The sequence below is a fragment of the Tamandua tetradactyla genome, chromosome 3 (assembly GCF_023851605.1).
Source record: "Tamandua tetradactyla isolate mTamTet1 chromosome 3, mTamTet1.pri, whole genome shotgun sequence".
NCBI classification, from domain to species: Eukaryota; Metazoa; Chordata; class Mammalia; order Pilosa; family Myrmecophagidae; genus Tamandua; species Tamandua tetradactyla.
In genome coordinates, this window is record NC_135329.1 from 127629254 (window position 1) to 127648242 (window position 18989).

The following is an 18989-nucleotide window of genomic DNA, read 5'->3' on the forward strand; positions in this document are numbered from 1 at the left end:
ATAGTGATCAAACCATCAAATGCAAAGAACACGAAGAGACTTCTGAAAGCTGCAAGAGAAAAGCAACATGTAACATATAAAGGATTCCAAATTAGAGTAAGTGCCAATTTCTCATCATAAACCACGGAGGCAAGAAGGCAGTGTGTTGAAATACTTAAAGTCAATTAAGAAAACAATTTCTAACCAAGAATTTTATATCCTGGTGAGATGATTTTCAAAAATATGGGAAAGATCAAGACATTCCCAGACAAAAAAAGGTAAGAGAGTTTTCACCACTAGACCTGCCCTGTAAGAAACAGTAAAGGGAGTTCTTCAAACTGAAGTGAAAGAACATTAGACAGTGGTTCAAAGTGGCATAAAGAAATAAAGATCTCAGTAAAAACTAACCATTTGGGCACCTTTCTATAGTATTGTATTTTTGCCATTTCTATGGCATTATTTTTGCCATTTCTATAGTATTATAATGCCAATTATTTTTGCCATTTCTATAGTATTGTATTTTTGTCATATAACTCTACTTCTTACTCCCCATGCTGCCTATACAATGCAAATACATAAAAAGTAATGATATACAAAAAAAGCAATGATAAGTCTATGCTTTTGAAGATACAGTGTAAAAGATACAATGTGTGACAACTGCAAAGAAAAGGTGGAACAATGGAAGCATATAGGAATAATGTATGTGTATGCTATTGAAGTCAATTTGGTATCAAATCAGGTATGATTGTTATATATTTAGGATGTTAAATTTTAACCCCATGGTAAACACAAGGAAAATATATGAAAAATATATCCAGATAGAAATGAGAAGGGACTTGGTAGGGTATAATACAAAAAGGTCAAATAATTATGAAAGTTCCAATACCATTAATGGAAGTAACAGGGGACAAAAAAGGTATAAGATTTACACAGACCAAATAGCAAAATGGCAGAAGAAAGTCCTGCATTATCAGCACTGAATTTAAATGTAAATTCAGAATGGCAGAATGGATTTAAAAGCATGACCCAACATACTCTGTTTATAAGAGAGTCAACTAAAATTCCAAGAGATAAGGAGGTTGAAAGTGAAAGGATGGAAAAAATATTCCATGCAAGGAGAAACCAAAAGAAAGCTGGACTAGTTATATAATGTCAGATAAAATAGACTTTAAGTCAAAACCTGTTACAACAGATAAAGGGGTCAATTCAATCAGAAGATATAGCAATTGTAAATATATATGCACCCCCTGCCAGAGCCAGTGTTGAACCAGCCTGCACTTCCATTGTGGGCTCCTGGCCGTATTCCAGGGGAAGCAGGATGGTCCTTATGCATGTACTGGGGTGACCGCATATCAGCGCCTATCTATCAGCTGGCAGCCTGAAGGACTGAAACAGGACATTTGTCTCAGGCTTGCAATCCCAGAACTTGCCAGACACAAAAGGACAACTATTGCATTATTTCACTTATATGAAGCAATTAGGATATTTAAATTCATAGTCAGGAATTAATTGGTGCAGAGTTCTGTTTTGGTGTATGGAAAGGTATTGGTAATGGATGGTGGCGATGGCAGCACAACATTGTGAAAGTATTTAACAGCACTGAATTATGTTTTTGTATGTGGTTAAAAGGGGAAATTTTAGGTTGTTTACAGTTACTAGAATAAAAATTTTAAAGAAAATCCATGGAAATTCACAATTCAACCAGTAAACCCTAAGTTAAACTATGGAGTAGAGTTAATAGCACAATAACAAAAATGTGCTTCTATCAGTTGTAACAAATGTATCACACCAGTGCAAGTGCTAATAGGGTGGTATATGGGAATCCTGTATTTATGCATGATTATTCTGTAAACCCATAGCTTCTCTTAAAAAAACAAGCAAACAAACAAAAAAACACCTCATCGGTCTGAACCTTTAACCAATAAGCAAAAAGAGCTTAATCAATAAAAGCAATTCGGACAATTAGCAACTAATACAGATTGTACTCATAAACTTCTTGAACTATTGTTTAAATTTTGTGATGATTTAAAATCATCTGCATATACACTTGTTTCATTCATTTGGAAGAAACATAGAGTTGGGTTGGTCAAGAATGTAAAGACATGTTTGGTCTCAAGCAGTGCTTTTGTTTGCTTTCCTGAATTAGTTACATGACAGTGGACAACTTTCAAAGAGGTGTCTTTGTGTGGCCCATGAACTTTGGTTGGAAAACAATTCCTCCAGATGTCATTGCGAAAAACAAAATTAAAGAAACTGATGTAATAAGGTAAGTGTGTGCAATTTTGTACCTCAAACACAGGGCAGGCTCTCCACACAAAATGCTCTGGGCTGGTTCAGTGGTGACTGCCATGGGAAGTGGTTATTGCCTTGTCTGACTCCTGCCTAAAATGTAGTTTTCATCCTCCATGATCAGTAATAGTAAGAAGGGTTCTGGAGTCAAACTCTCTGGGGTTTAAATCTAAATTCTGCAACTTACTAGCAATGTGAGTTCAAAGAAATTACTTAACCTCTTTAGGTCTCTTTTTGTCATTTTTACATTAAAACTAAGAGAAGTGACTGCTATTTTGATAATTAAATGAGATTATATATATCCAAATTCATCTAAAAAGTGCTTTCCATATAATAAGGTGCCAAAGTTTGGATGTGGTTGAGAGACGGTACAGTGGAGTAAAAGAGCATAGAATCGAGCCAGGTTATTGAACCCCAGATGTACAATGTACACATCTGTGACCTTGAGCAGGTCTCTTACTTCCTCTGTGTTTCAGTTTCTTCATAATAATGCTATACTTTCATAGGTTCTTTTTTTGTGACATCTGAGTTAATATGTATAAAATATTTCAAATAGTGCTAAGCATCCCATTAGTACTAAATAAGTGTTATTAGAAGTAACATCTGTGGGGGATTTATGTCAGAGTGTAAAGAACAAATTAGAATCCCAGTTCCAAGGCCCTATCCTTGCTGACTCTAATCAAGATCTGTCACCCTGAGTCAAGGAACTTGTCACTTAGGTGGTGTTTGTTGCTCCATCACCTGCAAGCAGTAGTTTCTGAAATGGTCCCAAACTCCATCAGAATTGTACAAGAGAACCCACTTTTTAAAAGTTGAACTCCCATGAAATGCAAGTTTAAAAACCAAACTTTTCTTTTTGTAGGTGTCCCATCATGGCAGGTGGATTATTTTCAATTGATAAAAATTACTTTTTCGAACTTGGAACATATGACCCTGGGCTTGATGTTTGGGGTGGAGAAAATATGGAGCTCTCATTCAAGGTATCACCAAGTGTTTCTCAAACTCTCTTTACAATTGCGAGGTTATTTTTTTAAATGGCTTCAGTTAAGATGATAATATATATGGCTGCATTTGAAAAGGACTTTCAGAGAAATGTTAGGGTCTCTGGATTGAGGTTTTCATATCCCAGATTGAATTTTGAATTTGGGAGAATCGAATTTATGAGCATTCCCTAATATTTCCCAGCACCATTTCTGTATCTAAAAATGGGGAGAATAACTTTCTGCCATTCAGAATTAAAATGCATTCTGGTTCACACTGGGTAGAAAATTAGTCTCTTAGAACATCTCTCTAGCATATTGGAAGTAAAGGAATCATTTAGTAAAGGGTCACCCTGGAAAGCACAAGTGACAGAAGTGCAACAAGACCTCTAGGGCAGACGTCAACAGTCCAGGTGTATTCCTCAGTGATGCTCTTTTGGACATCTCATAAGACTGAGGGTTTCTGCAATCATTGATTATCTTCTATGACAACCTCAGCAGTAGCATCTGAAAAGCAACTGCTTTCCTAAGGAAATGAGTTGTATATATGACATGGGGGTTACTTTGGAGCTCCTGATCCAGAATAATGATCTTTGAGTCTTATGGATTTTGACAAGACATGAGAAGAGGAGGCTGAACAAATGGAAAGCCATGTGTTTTCCCTGATTCAACCAAAAGCGTTACCCATATAACATATTTTATATGTTGGGATTCTGTGAAAATTTCTTTAAGAGGAAAATTTCACAGCAGGGTAGGATGGGAAATATGTTTTATTAATTCTAAGATAGTGCAGAGTAATATAAAAAAAAAACCTGTTGACATTAATTTTCTATTTTGGAAAGTGTTTTAGAGGTTGACAGTACTACTACAAGCAGGGACAAAGTCATCAGGTCTTTTCTTGGCATTGCTAATTTCCCATGACTCGTGGACAATCATTTGATAATAGATGCTTATTATCAAACTGTTCCAGGTGTGGATGTGTGGTGGAGAAATCGAGATCATTCCCTGTTCACGAGTGGGCCACATATTCAGAAATGACAATCCGTATTCTTTCCCCAAAGACCGGATGAAGACAGTGGAGCGGAACTTGGTACGGGTTGCTGAGGTCTGGCTTGATGAATACAAGGAGCTGTTCTATGGACATGGGGATCACCTCATAGACCAGAGTTTAGATGTCGGAAACCTCACCCAACAGAGGGAACTTCGAAAGAAGCTGAAATGCAAAAGCTTCAAGTGGTACTTGGACAATGTTTTTCCTGATTTGAAGGCCCCCATTGTAAGAGCTAACGGTGTGGTAAGTTCAAGCTGCAATTTAAAATAGTGCTCCATAAAACCAGGATGTAAAAACTGTTTCAAAAATGTGTGGGGAAGGATGAACTATTGTAAGCACCATGTATGAGTGCACATGGGACAAACGGATGGTTGAGGATTAAATATGTCAGATTTGAGGAAGGCTTTCAGGAGATGATGTTCCAGTAGGAACTGAGCAGCAATAGGTAATATTTCAGAACTAGATCATTCAATAATGAGTACAGCAGACTTGATCCCTTCCTTCCATGTAGAGTTTAAAGTTGAGTAAGTATGACAGATAATAAACAAAGGAGCAAGTAAAGTGTAAATAGAAAATATAGAGCTCTCATTTAGAGAACAGACTACAAGCAATCCATCCTAAATTAGGTTGGTCAAGAAGGCTTGTCTAAGGAGACTGAAGCCAAGGCCTGAAAGACAAAATATCAGCCAAGCTTTAAAGACAAATGTACTAGGCAGAGGATGTAGCTCTTGCAAAAAAAAAGATCTAAAGTAGGTGAAAGTTTGGGGCATTGAAGACAGGGGTGTGGGTATGAGAGTGAGTGTGATCCTAGAGGCATGGACAAAGGAAGAATGGTGCCAAATGGGTAGAGAGGCAGTAGCCAGACTTGTAGGTATAGTCAGGATTTTCTTTCTTTCCTTCTTTCTTGCTGAATGTACTGGGAAGTTATAGCTCAGTATGAGGCAATGACAAGACAGAATTTAATTAGGGCTTTTCAAGATTTCAAAAAGGTCTCAAAAATACCAGAAATTATCAGAGAAAATTCCAGGGCACAGGAGAAGGTACAAAATAGGAAGAAGCCAAGCCAGATAGGTTAGCTAGAATGAAAAAAAAAAACCAAGAAGAAATCAAGAAAGAGAAGAAACTGGAGGTAAGCCATTTAAAAACCCATTCTAGGAGTGAGGCTTCATTTGAAGAGGATGGCAAGACATTAAGACACTGACCACAGAAGGGGTTTAGAGAAGAAGGTCAAGTCTTGACCTAGAGCTTTTCTTCAGTCATGTTTACTTCTAATCTCTTTTTTTTAAATTTTGTTTCTCATTTAATTTTTATTTGCAAATATTCCAGTGTTCCGTTTTCTTCTGGTTTCCTTTTGCTTCACACAAGAAGTCTTCAGACTTGACATCATAAGCCTGCTCTTGTGGGTCAAGTTTATTCATTCTCCCTAGAACATGGATGGAACAAAACAACCCACACTCTCTCTGCCTAGCAAATCGACTTTTGTTACGAGCTTAGTGAAACCATTCTCTCAGCAGCATGAGGAAATCCTAGCAGAGTATGAAAGAGAGGAAACTAGTCCGCAATTTTTTGTTTCTGTTTTACGAAATTTCAGCTGGTGAATAAGTATATGTGACCTGATGGAGTGTAAAATAGTATTATGAAATAGCCATTTTAATAGTTATAATAACAGTTATTTATTTTTTTCCTAGGAAATTCATTAGAAAGGACAGCTTGGATTTAGACACTGCTCAATTAATAGCATTTAAAGTACATCTTCAAAATGCATTTATATTTTTTAATTCTGAGCAGGGAAGAAGGAGACATTCCCACCAGAGTAAATTTTTTTCTCGTCCTAGCAACTCAGAACTTTAGAAAAGCATTACTAAAATTTAACCACCAGAGGGAACTGTAAAACTACTTTTCAGCTCTTCCATAATGCTAACTTGTATGAAAGCATTCCCACAGAATTTTTGAAGAGCTCTACTGATGAAACAGCCTTCTATAATATATCAAAATGCAGGAAATATTTTTAAATGATTTTAGTGCACTGCTTTCTTATATTTTCCTCACTGTTTGTTACCTGCTTTAGACAAATTTTATTAAAGAGCCATTTGCCCCTTTTTAAAGCAACCAGCAGGGAGCATTATTACCATAAAGAAAAAAATTGAGATCTTTTTCCAAGTATTTCAAGTAAGATCAACTAGACCATTCTGTTGGATACATAATCTTTAAAAGTTCTAAGAAAATAAAGTCCACAATTTGTTTTGGCTACTTGTTCCATGTTTTCCCTTCATTTAACCTACACACTTAAGGCTCTATATTATCAATATACACTAAAGATTTTAAACCTAGTAAGAGTTGCTTTTAAAAAAATGAGAACGAATAGTTTCTTACTGAACCAAAAAAAATATTTGAAGCTAATAAAAGAACATCCCCAATATTGTGTATTTCCATTGGATTAAACTGTTACCAAACAGTCTATACCCTTATGTTTAGCAATAGTGTGATAAACTTTGGAGAATTTCCACTTTCTATATTGGAAAATGAAATAATTCAGATGGATTATTTATAATTTATACACTGCTTGCTTCAAAAAAAAAAAGATTGAAGTGGCTTCCAATAAAGGCATTGTACAACTCTCTAAATATAAAAATGAAAAATTAATTTTAAAACCATTCATAATATCATGAAGTTATTCACAATTCCCTAGCACTTCTTAGGCAAGTTCTATATATGAAGAAAAGAAGTTTCCCTAGTAATTTCTGAAAAGTAGGAAAAGCAGACCTTTAGATAAAATGTGGTAGTGGTAGGCAAAGGCCAGAAAAATTTTCTCTTTCCTTCCGATGCCTTTCAGTGCTTAGAACAAATTGTGTCACATAAACACAAGGGAGTTTGCAGAAATCAGTTAAGCCAGGAGTTCCCAAACCCTGTTCCAGCCAATGTTATCAGTTGTGCTGCCAAAAATAGGATTCCATGGTCAAATAAATTTGACAAATACTCATACTACATTCCCTCTTAGACAGAAAGCTCAATATTAGCACACTGAAGTTTCTGAGTTCTAGAGAAGAAACTGTTCAGCTGTGTTGAATCCAGAATTTTCCAAACTTGTTTGAAGATAGAATATTTTCTGTATACTCCACCAATACAGGACTTTATATTTATCCCTGAGAACAATTGACCACCATTTCCTTTCTTTAAGACCCAGGATTATTGTCCCTTCATACATTTCTATTAACTCTCCTCTCTGAAGATCTCCTTGGTGGTTGTTCTGTGTGTTGTAATTGTTCACAGTTACTAAGGATGGATTGTCGTCCTCTCATGTCTAAGATTTTAACTTGTGAACGGAGCTTTCGTTGACAATGTTTGGAGGAGAATCTGTCCTTCTAGAATTGTTTTGTGTGTTTCTGTGCCAGGCAACCCAGAAGTAATTGACCTGGTACTACTTCGATGTTCTTTTTCTTTTTTTTTTTGCACGGGCAGGCACCAGGGATCAAACTCAGGTCTCCGGCGTGGCAGGCAAGAACTCTGCCTGCTGAGCCACCATGGCCCACCCTCAATGTTACTTTTTGTACCTCGAGAGTTGAGGTTCCTATCCAATAGAAGTAGTGTACATTTGCATCTCACACCCAAATGAAAACAAGTATAGGGTTTCAGAGTCTCAGAGAGAACCTAGCCTTCCTCTTATCCTCCTGTACTAATGGGTAAATCATTTTTCCTACTATTGATAGTCTGACTCTTTAGTTTTCTATCTTTATGTGGAAGACCTCAATTCAAGCTCTCTGGCTTATCCAGATCCAGGTATTTCTCCTGTCCTTACATGGAAGCAAGCCCCTTGCTTCTCAGTATTTGCAATTTTCCCTCTCACACTTTTGGCTTTTTTCTGGTCTCTGAATACTCCCCCTTACTTTCCTGCAAGCTGTGCTTTGCATGTAAAGTAAGAACCAACATACCACTCTTGTGAAATCTTGCAACTGTGTGAGCTACATGTCCAGTATCAATTCTGTAGGCTAGTGGCAGGGCTTGGTGCTTAGGCACCAAGGGAACAGGTAAAGGTACAAGGAGTGTCTCCAGCAAAAAGACCTTACCGTGTCTCAGCTCAGGAGGCTTTTCTGGGATGTATGATATGGAGTTGGCTCTAGACAGCTCTTCTAGAAATCTAAGAAATCTGAATTGCACTCTTAACCCACCATCTCGTTACTCCTGCCCTGGGATGTCAAAGGGGCAAGGGAATCAACATTTTTTTCTGCATTAAATTGTGACTTGTAGAAACCTGCCTCCATATTTGATCCTGCAATCCATTAAAAAGCTGGAGGGCTGCCAGAAGGTGCCTTTAAAAAGTTGGCTCTGCATTAGCTTTCATGACTTTCCTGTAATGAATTGTAGCTTGCTTCAGTCATTACGAAGATTCTGACAGGGAATCAGCTGGAAATTGCTGTTCTCTGAAGGACTCAATTTATCTATGATTCAATGCTTAAGTAGTCAAATAGGTTGGAAGGGTCAGCCAGGGAACAGAGCCCATAACTGTTGGTTTGATTAAATTGCAAATATGTGCACTGACTTCTAATATACATATCATAAGAACTTGAGGCAGGAAAGTAACTACTCTTCCTGCCACCTTCTGTTCATTCCTTGTTCAGCATTCCCAGCAAGGGTTAATTAAAAGCTTATGTTTGTTGGCTCTGTGGCTGAATCACAGGCCTAAATTGACAGATTGAAACTGTACTTTAGCAAGATTACATTATGTCTCTGATAGCAACCAGTAAAATCGGATAGCGCTAATTAATGCTAAGCTATTAACTTAGCTATCTTTTAACCTTATTATAGCTTTATGTTCTGAGTGTTTCTTAATGTCTTGTTCTACTTTAAAATATTGTTTTTCTTAATTCATTGATTATATTTTGCTTCCTAGCTTATTAATGTGGCCTTGGGTAAATGCATTTCCATTGAAAACACCACAGCTGTTCTGGAAGACTGTGACGGGAGCAGCAAGGTATGCTAGCCCAAGGTGTCCTGTCTCCCCAAAATAGTTGATAGATGCAGGATATGACAGCAGGTAATCCATTGCTCATTTGGGAAATTCATCTTTCCCCAAAAGAAGCATGTAATTAATCTCTAAATGTCTGTGTCATCATAAGGTCGGTGACAAGAGGGTCCACCATTAAATGCAGAGACAGTGACGGAGGGAGAAAAGGTGTGTGTACAGAAGGCGGCCCGCTAAGGATCCATCCTGGTTCCATTGCTTGCACAATTGCATTGACTTTGGCAAATTAGTTAACCTTTAGGTAAATGGAAATGGTTATAGTGGCTACCTCTAGAGCAGTTGTAAGGCGCTAATTGGGTACTAGACATGAAGCATTCAAAAAAATACCTAATAGTGTTCCGTAAATGTTCACTGCTACTATAATAAAAACAGAATGTGATGAATTATATATAATATATAAAGATATACTCATATGGAAAAAAAGGGCAAATTTTAAAATAATTTTTCTAAGAGAGCAATTTAAGTCTCTGATTCCATTCCCCCCGTTCTTCTGCATTTTTAAGGATTCAGGGAAATCGCATGATTCGTGGTGGAAAATCTGACATCAAAGCACCAACGAATCAGAGCACTGTGGTTAGGGGTGGGATAGGGCTAGGGAGAACAGAGTGGGGACCCTCCCGCTATGAAGTTCAGCTCTGAGGGATCACCCCCCGCCCCCACTTCCTATAAATGTTCGCTAAAAGCTCCATGTTCTATGGGGTCAGCATCTGGTTTGGGTGCCAAATAGGACTCATAAGAACATTAGCCTGTGAGTAGAAATTATGGCATCCACCCCCCACATATTGCAGATCACTCTTTGGCAGAGAAATTATTTTACAATGATAACATAGGCTTGCCAAGAGTTATTTCCTTGCCTTGTTTTAGAGATATTGTTTATATTTTTAAGCATTTACCATCCCTACCTCTTAATCCAAAGCTGCTCCTCAACAGATGAAAAGGCATCTTGTCATCTCTGCAGCTATGATTCAATGACTGCTTGTAAACTTGAGGCTAAGAAGACTCTTTCTTAATTAGGCAAAGGAGGAGACAAACAAAGGGAAGAAAAAAGTGTCGAAAATCAATGGGAAGAAATAACATGTACACTAGCAGTTCAAGAGGGAGATGAAGTAATGAATTGTGGAATAAAATCACAATTCGTTCAAATTATATGAAAAGAAATTATTAAATAGTTCAATCCTTCAAAACTCAGATTTTTGCAGTAACTTTTCTGTCCGAGAAACCAGTATATCATATGAAAACCCAAGTTCCATTGATAACAATTGATCCTCTTTTTGGGATGTTTGGTGGCAAAACTATGAATCATGCCCCTGTCTTCCTCAATCCCCATCTCCCTTTCCTGTCTTATTGATCATTTTTAGCATCTGCCTCTTGTGGTTTGTATGAGTAATAAACTGTAAAGGAGCATGAAAGATGTTAGTTTATTTTTAGTGGAATTTATGGGATTTAATTCCAAGCTGGTGACTATAGCATTTATTCAAAATAGCTCAAAAGAAATAAAAACCCTGGGAGTGAACCATCAAACCCCACCTCTTGCCTTATTTAATAGGCTCTTTAGTTATGTGATGTTCCTTTTCAAGGTAATATTTAGCTCCTCTTAGTAGCCACACATCTTCTTAATATTATGTCATACATCCATGCTTCTCAAATTTTAATATGTACACATCACCTGGAGGGTTTGTCACAAGGCGGATTCTGATTTATTTAGGTCCGTGATAGAGCCTGAGATTCTGCATTTCCAATTGACTCCCGCTATCCAACTGGGTGGCCCCTGTGATGCTGACGCATTCAGGGACTGTCCTTTGACTGACAAGGTCAAACCCAATAGCAAACTTGATAATCTGTTAACTTCAATGACATGACAAATGATTCATTAAATATCACTCGCAATACAAGTGATCTAGTAGATAAAATAATTTATTTAAATTTTACCAAAAGTTTCTTTATCTGTTTATGTTTCTGTGCAAAGCAGCAAATTTCCCACAGACGCAGGGCCTGAGAGTAAATTAACCAAGCACACAATACAGATTGTAAACAACTGGAGAAAATATTTATAAGACTTGAAAATATGGTTCCCTGACTTGAATCAGTATTTATTTTAGAAGTTGATGCTTCCCAAACTGTACTCACTGAGCGGTTCCTATAAACTGAGGGGTGGTAGCATGGCCGCAACATGATGATTCCTTGCGCTATCAACAAAGACAAATTTTACTTTTTCCTACAATAGAACAAAAGCCTTTAGGGGTCCAATTGGATAGTCTAAAACAAAGAAGGATAATAATTTCCACCAAAGGAATTTAGAGCTGTGGCTTTAGTTTTTCTGAACCCTACTACCTCAGGACCCTAATCATTTAGTAGTTTAAGTGTTGGCGTCACTTCAAACATCAGGGATTCAGAACTGCCGCAATTATATCCATTTCAGATATGCACTTATTATACTAAATAAATGTTATAATTACAGTTCTGGTTATGGATTGAATCATGACCCCACAAAGACATGCCCTAACCCCAGGTCCGTGGATATGAACTCATTTGTAAATAGGATCTTCAAAGATCCTATTGAGGTGAGGCCAAACTGAATCAGGGTGGGACTTAATCCAATATCACTGGAGTCCTTATAAGCAGAGGAAATTTAGATACAGTGTCAGGAGGAGACGGATGGCAATGTGACAGGGGCAGAGTTGTGGATTGCCAGAAAATGTAGGCTCCTGCCAACACCTTGATTTTTGATTAAATCTCTGAAACTGTGAGAAAATAAATCCCCGTTGTTTAAATCACCCAGTCCATGGTGCTTTGTTACAGCACCCCTGGCAAACCAAGATAACTAACATTTATCTAGGTCTGGGTGTGTGCTAAACACATTTCAGCCACCACTCTGAGATGCGTATGACTATCACCCTTCTTAAAGAAGACAAAAATGAGCTTAGACAGGGTAAATAACTCTCCTCTATTATCAAAGCTGAAAGTGGCAGTATCAAGATTTGAGTACAACACATCTGATCACAGTGCTTTATTCTTAACCATTGGGAACAGAAACGTCTGATAGATCCCCTACCCATGTTTGAAGTGAGCTTCTCTTTATTCATTTCTCCCACAGCTGCAACAGTTTAATTATACCTGGTTAAGACTTATTAAACATGGAGAATGGTGTTTAGCACCCATCCCTGACAAAGGAGCCCTAGGGCTGCACCCTTGTGATAACAGAAACAAAGGGCTAAAATGGCTCCATAAATCAACATCAGTCTTTCACCCAGAGCTGGTAAGCAAAAATATTTGTACCTCTTTTTTTTTCAACTTTCATAACTTTCAAATGTGATGTAAACCCCTCATTGTCACCTTCGTCAATTGAAAGATTTAAGTGTGCTTGTTACGATAAAAGCTGTGTAAAAGTTCACACGGGGAGACAGATATTTTTGTAAACTTTGAAATCCTTTTTTTCTCTTACAAGGTTTATTTCAAACCTATTATTTTTTATATTTTATTGATATATATTATATAGTCACATGCCATGTAATCATCCAAAGTGTACAATCAACGGTTCACAATACCATCATATAGCTGTGCATTTATCATCACAATCGACATTTTTGTGTGTGTGAAAAATAGCATATATACCAAAAAAAGCAATAAACTTCAAAGCACATCACAGCAATTAGTTTTAAAACAGATTTCAGAGTTTGGTATGGGTTACAATTCCACAGTTTTAGGTTTTTACTTCTAGCTGCTCTAAACTACTGGAGACTAAAAGAAATATCAATATAATGATTCAGCACTCATACTCATTAGTTAAACTCTACATTCTCTGAATAAATCCACCATCATCTTTGATATTTCTCCCACTCTTCAGGGGTATTTGGGCTATGCCCATTCTAACTTTTTCATTTTGGAAGGGGCTGTTGATAATATGGATGGGATAATAGGGGGATGGGACTAGATGATGTTCTGGAAGGGCTGGCCCCCTGTGCATTTCAGGGCCTGTCTGGTTCAGGGACCCATTTGGAGATGGTAGATTTCTGGAAAGTTACCCTAGTGCATAAGTGTAGAATCTTACATAATGCCCTAAGTGTTCTTAGGGTCATAATCTATGAACCTATACAACACAGTTTCCAATCTTCTTCCCATTAGATCGTCTCTCTTTCAATTACTCCAGCTCAATGTTTTCCTTTTTAGTGATAGTTGATATTATTACATTTTCCCAAAAAAAGTAGGAATCCTATTGTATAAGCTGCTAATATTATATTATATTGCATCTATTATAATAATATCTATTATATTGCATAGAGCTTGGGAAATGCACAAACAGCTACTGAATAAATTATATTATCACCTCCTTATCTAGGTGCTGAAGGACAGGGAGATTTTGGGTGAGGGGGAGAGTTTGCAGGAGGGGAGTGAGTTTGCAGGATGGAGAAAATGCAAACAGAAACACATTCCTCTTCTCCAGAAGGGAGTTTGTCATTGAGAGGATTTTCTAACACAGTGAGGAAAATATTTCGGATCAAGTAAGCTTTAACTCACATAAGACTTAACTTACAAAGTGTGTTGGCCCCAGTGAGAACTTAAGCCTTAGGTGATTTTTATATAGATCCAATTTTGTTTCTCGTAAATATTAATCTTTGATAAAGAAGATAATTTAATTAAGATCGTAAAAATTAGAAAGCTGTTCTCCTACCTCTTTTGTGCCTATAACTATGAGATAATGTTATACAGCTGCCTTCTATCTTGGGTTCCCATTTTGATGCTGTGCAATGTCATATGGATGAATCTTGGCACTTAACTTTCTTCTTTATTTGTTTTTGTGGTGGCTTTCTTACTAAACTCCCTAAGATCTCAAGACGTGTAAATCTCAAAGAACAAGAAAAAAAGTGAAATGAGATTATACAAAATAGAAACATATCCTTCCACTTAGAAAAAATAAGTAGTTGGGAGATTCATGGAGGGTGAGAGGATAATAGTTTGTTTGACTCTAGACACTAATGAATTATTAAAATTACACACTTCTAAATTTCCATTTCAAAGGTATTCTAGGTTAGCTATCCCCAAGTGCTCTGCATTATGGCCACCTAAAAGGAAATAATCTCACAGGTGGCCATCAAGACTGAACATAGAATGCCCCTCTAGCCATATTTTAACTACTGCTTCCCACATCGAGTGTCTTTAGGTTGGCAACAAATTATTTACCTACTTTTTTACAATCTACCTGCAGAATTCTCTATATAATCCAGAATGATTTTGCTCAAGACCAACGCCTTTGCAAAACCTTGAGCGTACTGAAGCATTGATGCATTCCATCTCTTAAATCCTGCAAAGGTGGCAATGTTTTTGTAAGAGAATCTTTAGATGTAATTATTGTGAAAGTTACCATTGTTTGTTAAATAATTTAAGGTATTTCAAAACAAGATATATTCCATTAAGACTGTCTTTTATCTTTTTTTTTTTCTTTTCACACGGGCAGACTCTGGGAATTAAACCCAGGTCTCCGGCAGAGCAGATGGGAATTCTGCCATTGAGCCACCAGTGCACTGCCCAAGATTGTCTTTTAAATAGTCGAGGATAATTGAGAGAATTAACTGTGAATTCATGAGCAAGTTCTTAGTAGGTTATCTACCATCTCTAAAAGATTCAAAATAAATGCTAAGTGATAATAAGACCCTCTTAAATACTTTTCACACTTTTTTAATTGCATCTGAATTTTCTGGACATCAAGTATTGTATGTATACTAACGGAGATTATAATAGAGGTCTCACAAATAAATACATCATTCTTAATATTATGCAATCCAACTTTGCCTGGATTTAATTAAGAAGTTAACTAACTCAGTTTTCATGGTGGTATGTGTTTTTTACCAACATTAAAGAGAAAGGTATCATCCATGTAATATAGTTAATGCAATCTGGTATTTAAATAATATAATTATCAGCCATTTCATCAGATAATTCGTCTTCTGCTTCCAAGGGAATATGAAAGTCTTAAAGTATGGATAAGTGTGATAATTTAGTTTGAGACAGAGACAAAGCTGACACTTTCTAGAGACTTAGTTTATGTTATTTACTTAATTGAGGAGAATTCCTAAGAAATAAGAAATATAATATCTATCACTTTTGTTGGTTTTATTACTTTAAATGTCAGTTGTCAAATTCAATTAGTGGCTCATTCCCAGGTCCCCTTTCTCTCTAGGTGAGTCACATCGTTTTTGAAAATTATCATCAGTTGCTGTGCTTGGAAGGAAATGTTTCTCAGAAGTCCCTGAAAGCAGCTGCTTGTGACCCAGTGAAGCCATATCAAAAGTGGAAATTTGAAAATTATTACGAAGCTTAAAGAGGAACTGGTGCTTTTATCTAGTAAACCCATTAGAACCCATTACTGTGAAAATAGCAGTAAACTTGGTGACCATTTTCTGCTGGTGGTTTAAATTTTCAATTGTAATAGCATTTGAATGGAAGATTGAAGAAATATCACAATATTTGGGATACCAAAAGATAACTCAGGGAAACAGTCCAACATTGGACTGGAGTCCTTTTTCAACATTGGATGGCCTTTTGAATCCTCCTTCCCTTCTTCCTTGTACCTGACCTTATCCTGCAGGTTTCCCCATTCAATCAACACGTAGCTGGAAATTAAGACAGAAGTACTTGAGGAAGCACAATAATACTCATTATTACTATGTTGATAATAACCAGTTTTATGAGGTCCACAAGTAAGTATAAGCGATGAGAGCCTTTGTTTGTTTGTTTCAACTGCTTGCTTTCTTATGGCTGGAAAGACCTTAAAAACACAAAACTATCCCCTCAGCCTCCATATATAGTCTTCTAAAAATATAAAATAGAGCTGACAGGATCCTATTTGACGGCAGGGTTTTAATCTAGATCCATATCATGCCTTTCCCAATCTGAGTCTATAGAAAATCATTTTATTAAGAAAGAGACCTTCAAATCCTTTTTCAATTCCAAGTTTGGACATTGCTTCAGTTCCTTATGTTCTGCTCTTAAAACTACACTTTAAAAAAAAAAAAGATCATAGCTGCAATTTCCTAAACTTATGTGGATATTAAAAAAAAAAAGAAAGAAAAAGAGGAAGAAGCTGTGTGACAACACATTGATATAGCCAAAATTATATTTAAATCATTGAAAAATACTTCAAAGTAGAAATAAGGTGAAGAAAATCTTGAAAGGGGATGAGAATGATGTAAATCACTCTCAGGAAGAGAGTTAGGAAAACATTCCCATGTTTGCCAAAAAAGGAAGAGGATTGGGGTACCTCTATGGGGGGAAAAGTGCACAGCTCTAGATGCAGACCAAATGATAAATAATGGTGACAATTTGGGGATAAAGTCATTTATCAATTATTCCTTTGATCCAAACTGAGCCTCTGATCTTAGGTAGGATGATCTTTAGTTATACCTGAAGAGCTTTTAAAATCACGATATCCTTTACATTCATTTTTGTTGAAAAAATTATGCCTAGAAGGCAAATTGATTGCCCCCAAATCCCAGGCCAGTTAGTGAGAGACCCAAGATTAGAGTTTGGATCTCCGGAAACAGGGCTCATGCTGTCGTCCCAGGCTCCGACCCATAGACTGTGCCCCACAGGACTCCTGAAAATGAGATATATGCATTTTTTGCCAGAGTTGGGTCCCAGAAAGATAGCTACACTATATGCTTGTTACTATAATCAAAACTTTGTTTAGCTAAGCTGAACTGGTCATCTTTAGTTTTGACTTCCTATTTTAAATTTAATTTTAACTCACAATTAAATACACAAAAGCAAAAAAACTATAACTAAGAATGAGAAGAGGAAACAGTGTTGCCTATTTACATAATATTTAAAATGTTTTATTCAAATAATTGACATTACAGATGAGAGCAGAGAATGGCTCAAAAATGAGATAACTCTTTTCAAAGCAGAGCCATATGGTGGGGGAGAAATACAAGTCAGTGGTCAACGGACCAATTGAATAATTGACCAAACTGGGTGTCCTGCGTGCATCACGTAATTTTTCAAAAAGGTTTCTCCCTAGTCAGTAGACTCCCTTTATATCCAAAAAACAATTTCCACAAAGAAAAGTCAACTCTATTCAGAAAAAGATTAATTATGCTTTGGATGAGTGCATTATTCACTTAACCTTTGGGTACAACAGCTAGAGGAATTAGAATGTTTTTCTCAACAACAACAAAAAAAAATGTTCTCTTCTCAGCACACTCTCCGCAGCATGTTCCTGACTTTACCTTGACATATTTATTTTAGAAGGCTACAGCTGAATATATATTGTCAGTATGAAAGGGTGGTTTTCATATGTCATGCATTTGTTCTTGGGTAGATTTTAAAAAACATTTATTTGCTCAATTACTCTATCTAGTCACTAGTTAGGGATCTTCATGGGCCTAACCTTGAGAGTTTTAATTAATCGTGAACTCTAGTACCAAAGTATTTTTAACACGTCCTTTAAATTTTTTTAGAAGACTATATTAAAGGTCCAAATGCTTCTAGTTCTTCCAGTACTTCTGATAAATAAACCTAATATATAAACCTTGGATAAGGCACATCAAGGTCCTAATCAGTCTTGAATTCTTCAATAGAAGACTGTGTTATTGGGGATTTCAGGGTTTTCCCTGGGTTGACTTGGTTTATTGTCTTTTCTTAGATGTCCGTACCTCTTATTAAACTGAACACAGAGCTTTCTTGACAATATTTGACAGGACATGTTTGATCATAAACTAACTTACCAAACCAACCCTTTAGAATGTTTCTAAGCCTTTTGGTTTCCTGAATTTCTTTCTCTTTTTCAGCATTACTCAGAGCTCTCTGCCCCACCCACAAAAAGATGGCACAGCTGTTGTTAGTAGAGCAGTGTTTTCTCAACAGCACCAAATTTGCTCATTTCTGCTTGCTGGTGTTCTTATCAGCTGTCATTCACAGGACCACAACCCCAATTTGGAAATATTCTCTTGCTTCTAGTATCACCTTAGGGATTACAGGAATACAAAGGTATTTACAGTGTGTAGGAATCCAGTTTCCCCACTCAACAGTGGTTTCATAAATGGCTTCAAGGCGCATTCTCATGAGAGAGAATGAGATTGAGGCAAACCCAATGGTAGCATCTTTATCTGTTCTTATATCTCTAATTTAACTTCCACATTCAAAATAAGGAAGGAAATTATGTCTCAGATGAAGGCTTAATATCTTAGCCATAAACAATGGAATGACAGGAGATAACATGAAAAGGGAAGGGAACTCATTGTAATTGAGCTCCTACTGTGTGCTACACACTGTCTTACCCCATCTCAACTATCTGCCAGCTTAGTGAGGTGGGTTTCACTCTCACCATCATTCAGAAAAGTAAGCTAAGGGAGAGAGATTTGAAAAATCACCCAAGGCCATCCCACTAGGAAGAGATACCACCCAGTTTCCTTTCTATCTGACTCAAAAAGAAAAAAGAAAAAAAAATTTCTCTCGCTACACCATGTTGTTATGGTTCTTATTTTTTTTTTCTTTCTTTCTTCCTTTTTACCAGACAGTCTGCAAATGGGCTCAGTTAAAACATCTTGGTTGCAGATTATTGATTTCAGAGAGAATGCATTGAGGTAAAGTCAAAACCTCTCTTGTCTCTCTTTGATGTCATGAAAACAGGAAATAGAGGCTGGGTCCCTCTATTGCTGGGCCCCTCAGCAACAGA

General features: G+C 36.8%; 1 protein-coding gene across 2 annotated transcripts in view; it reads left to right on the forward strand.

Annotated features, from left to right (window-relative positions):
* Positions 1–18989, forward strand: part of GALNT5 (polypeptide N-acetylgalactosaminyltransferase 5) — a 54912-nt gene that overhangs the window by 31684 nt on the left and 4239 nt on the right. Inside the window, exons 5-10 of one of the 2 annotated variants that reach the window (XM_077153877.1) lie at positions 2126–2245; positions 3131–3248; positions 4219–4542; positions 9188–9268; positions 12414–12575; positions 15495–17802. In XM_077153877.1, coding sequence (XP_077009992.1) covers positions 2126–2245; positions 3131–3248; positions 4219–4542; positions 9188–9268; positions 12414–12575; positions 15495–15635 — 946 coding nt within the window. In that variant the 3' untranslated portion in view covers positions 15636–17802. Of the gene's footprint in view, positions 1–2125; positions 2246–3130; positions 3249–4218; positions 4543–9187; positions 9269–12413; positions 12576–15494; positions 17803–18989 lie in introns of those variants that run through there. The other variant, XM_077153878.1, reaches the window with a different exon arrangement.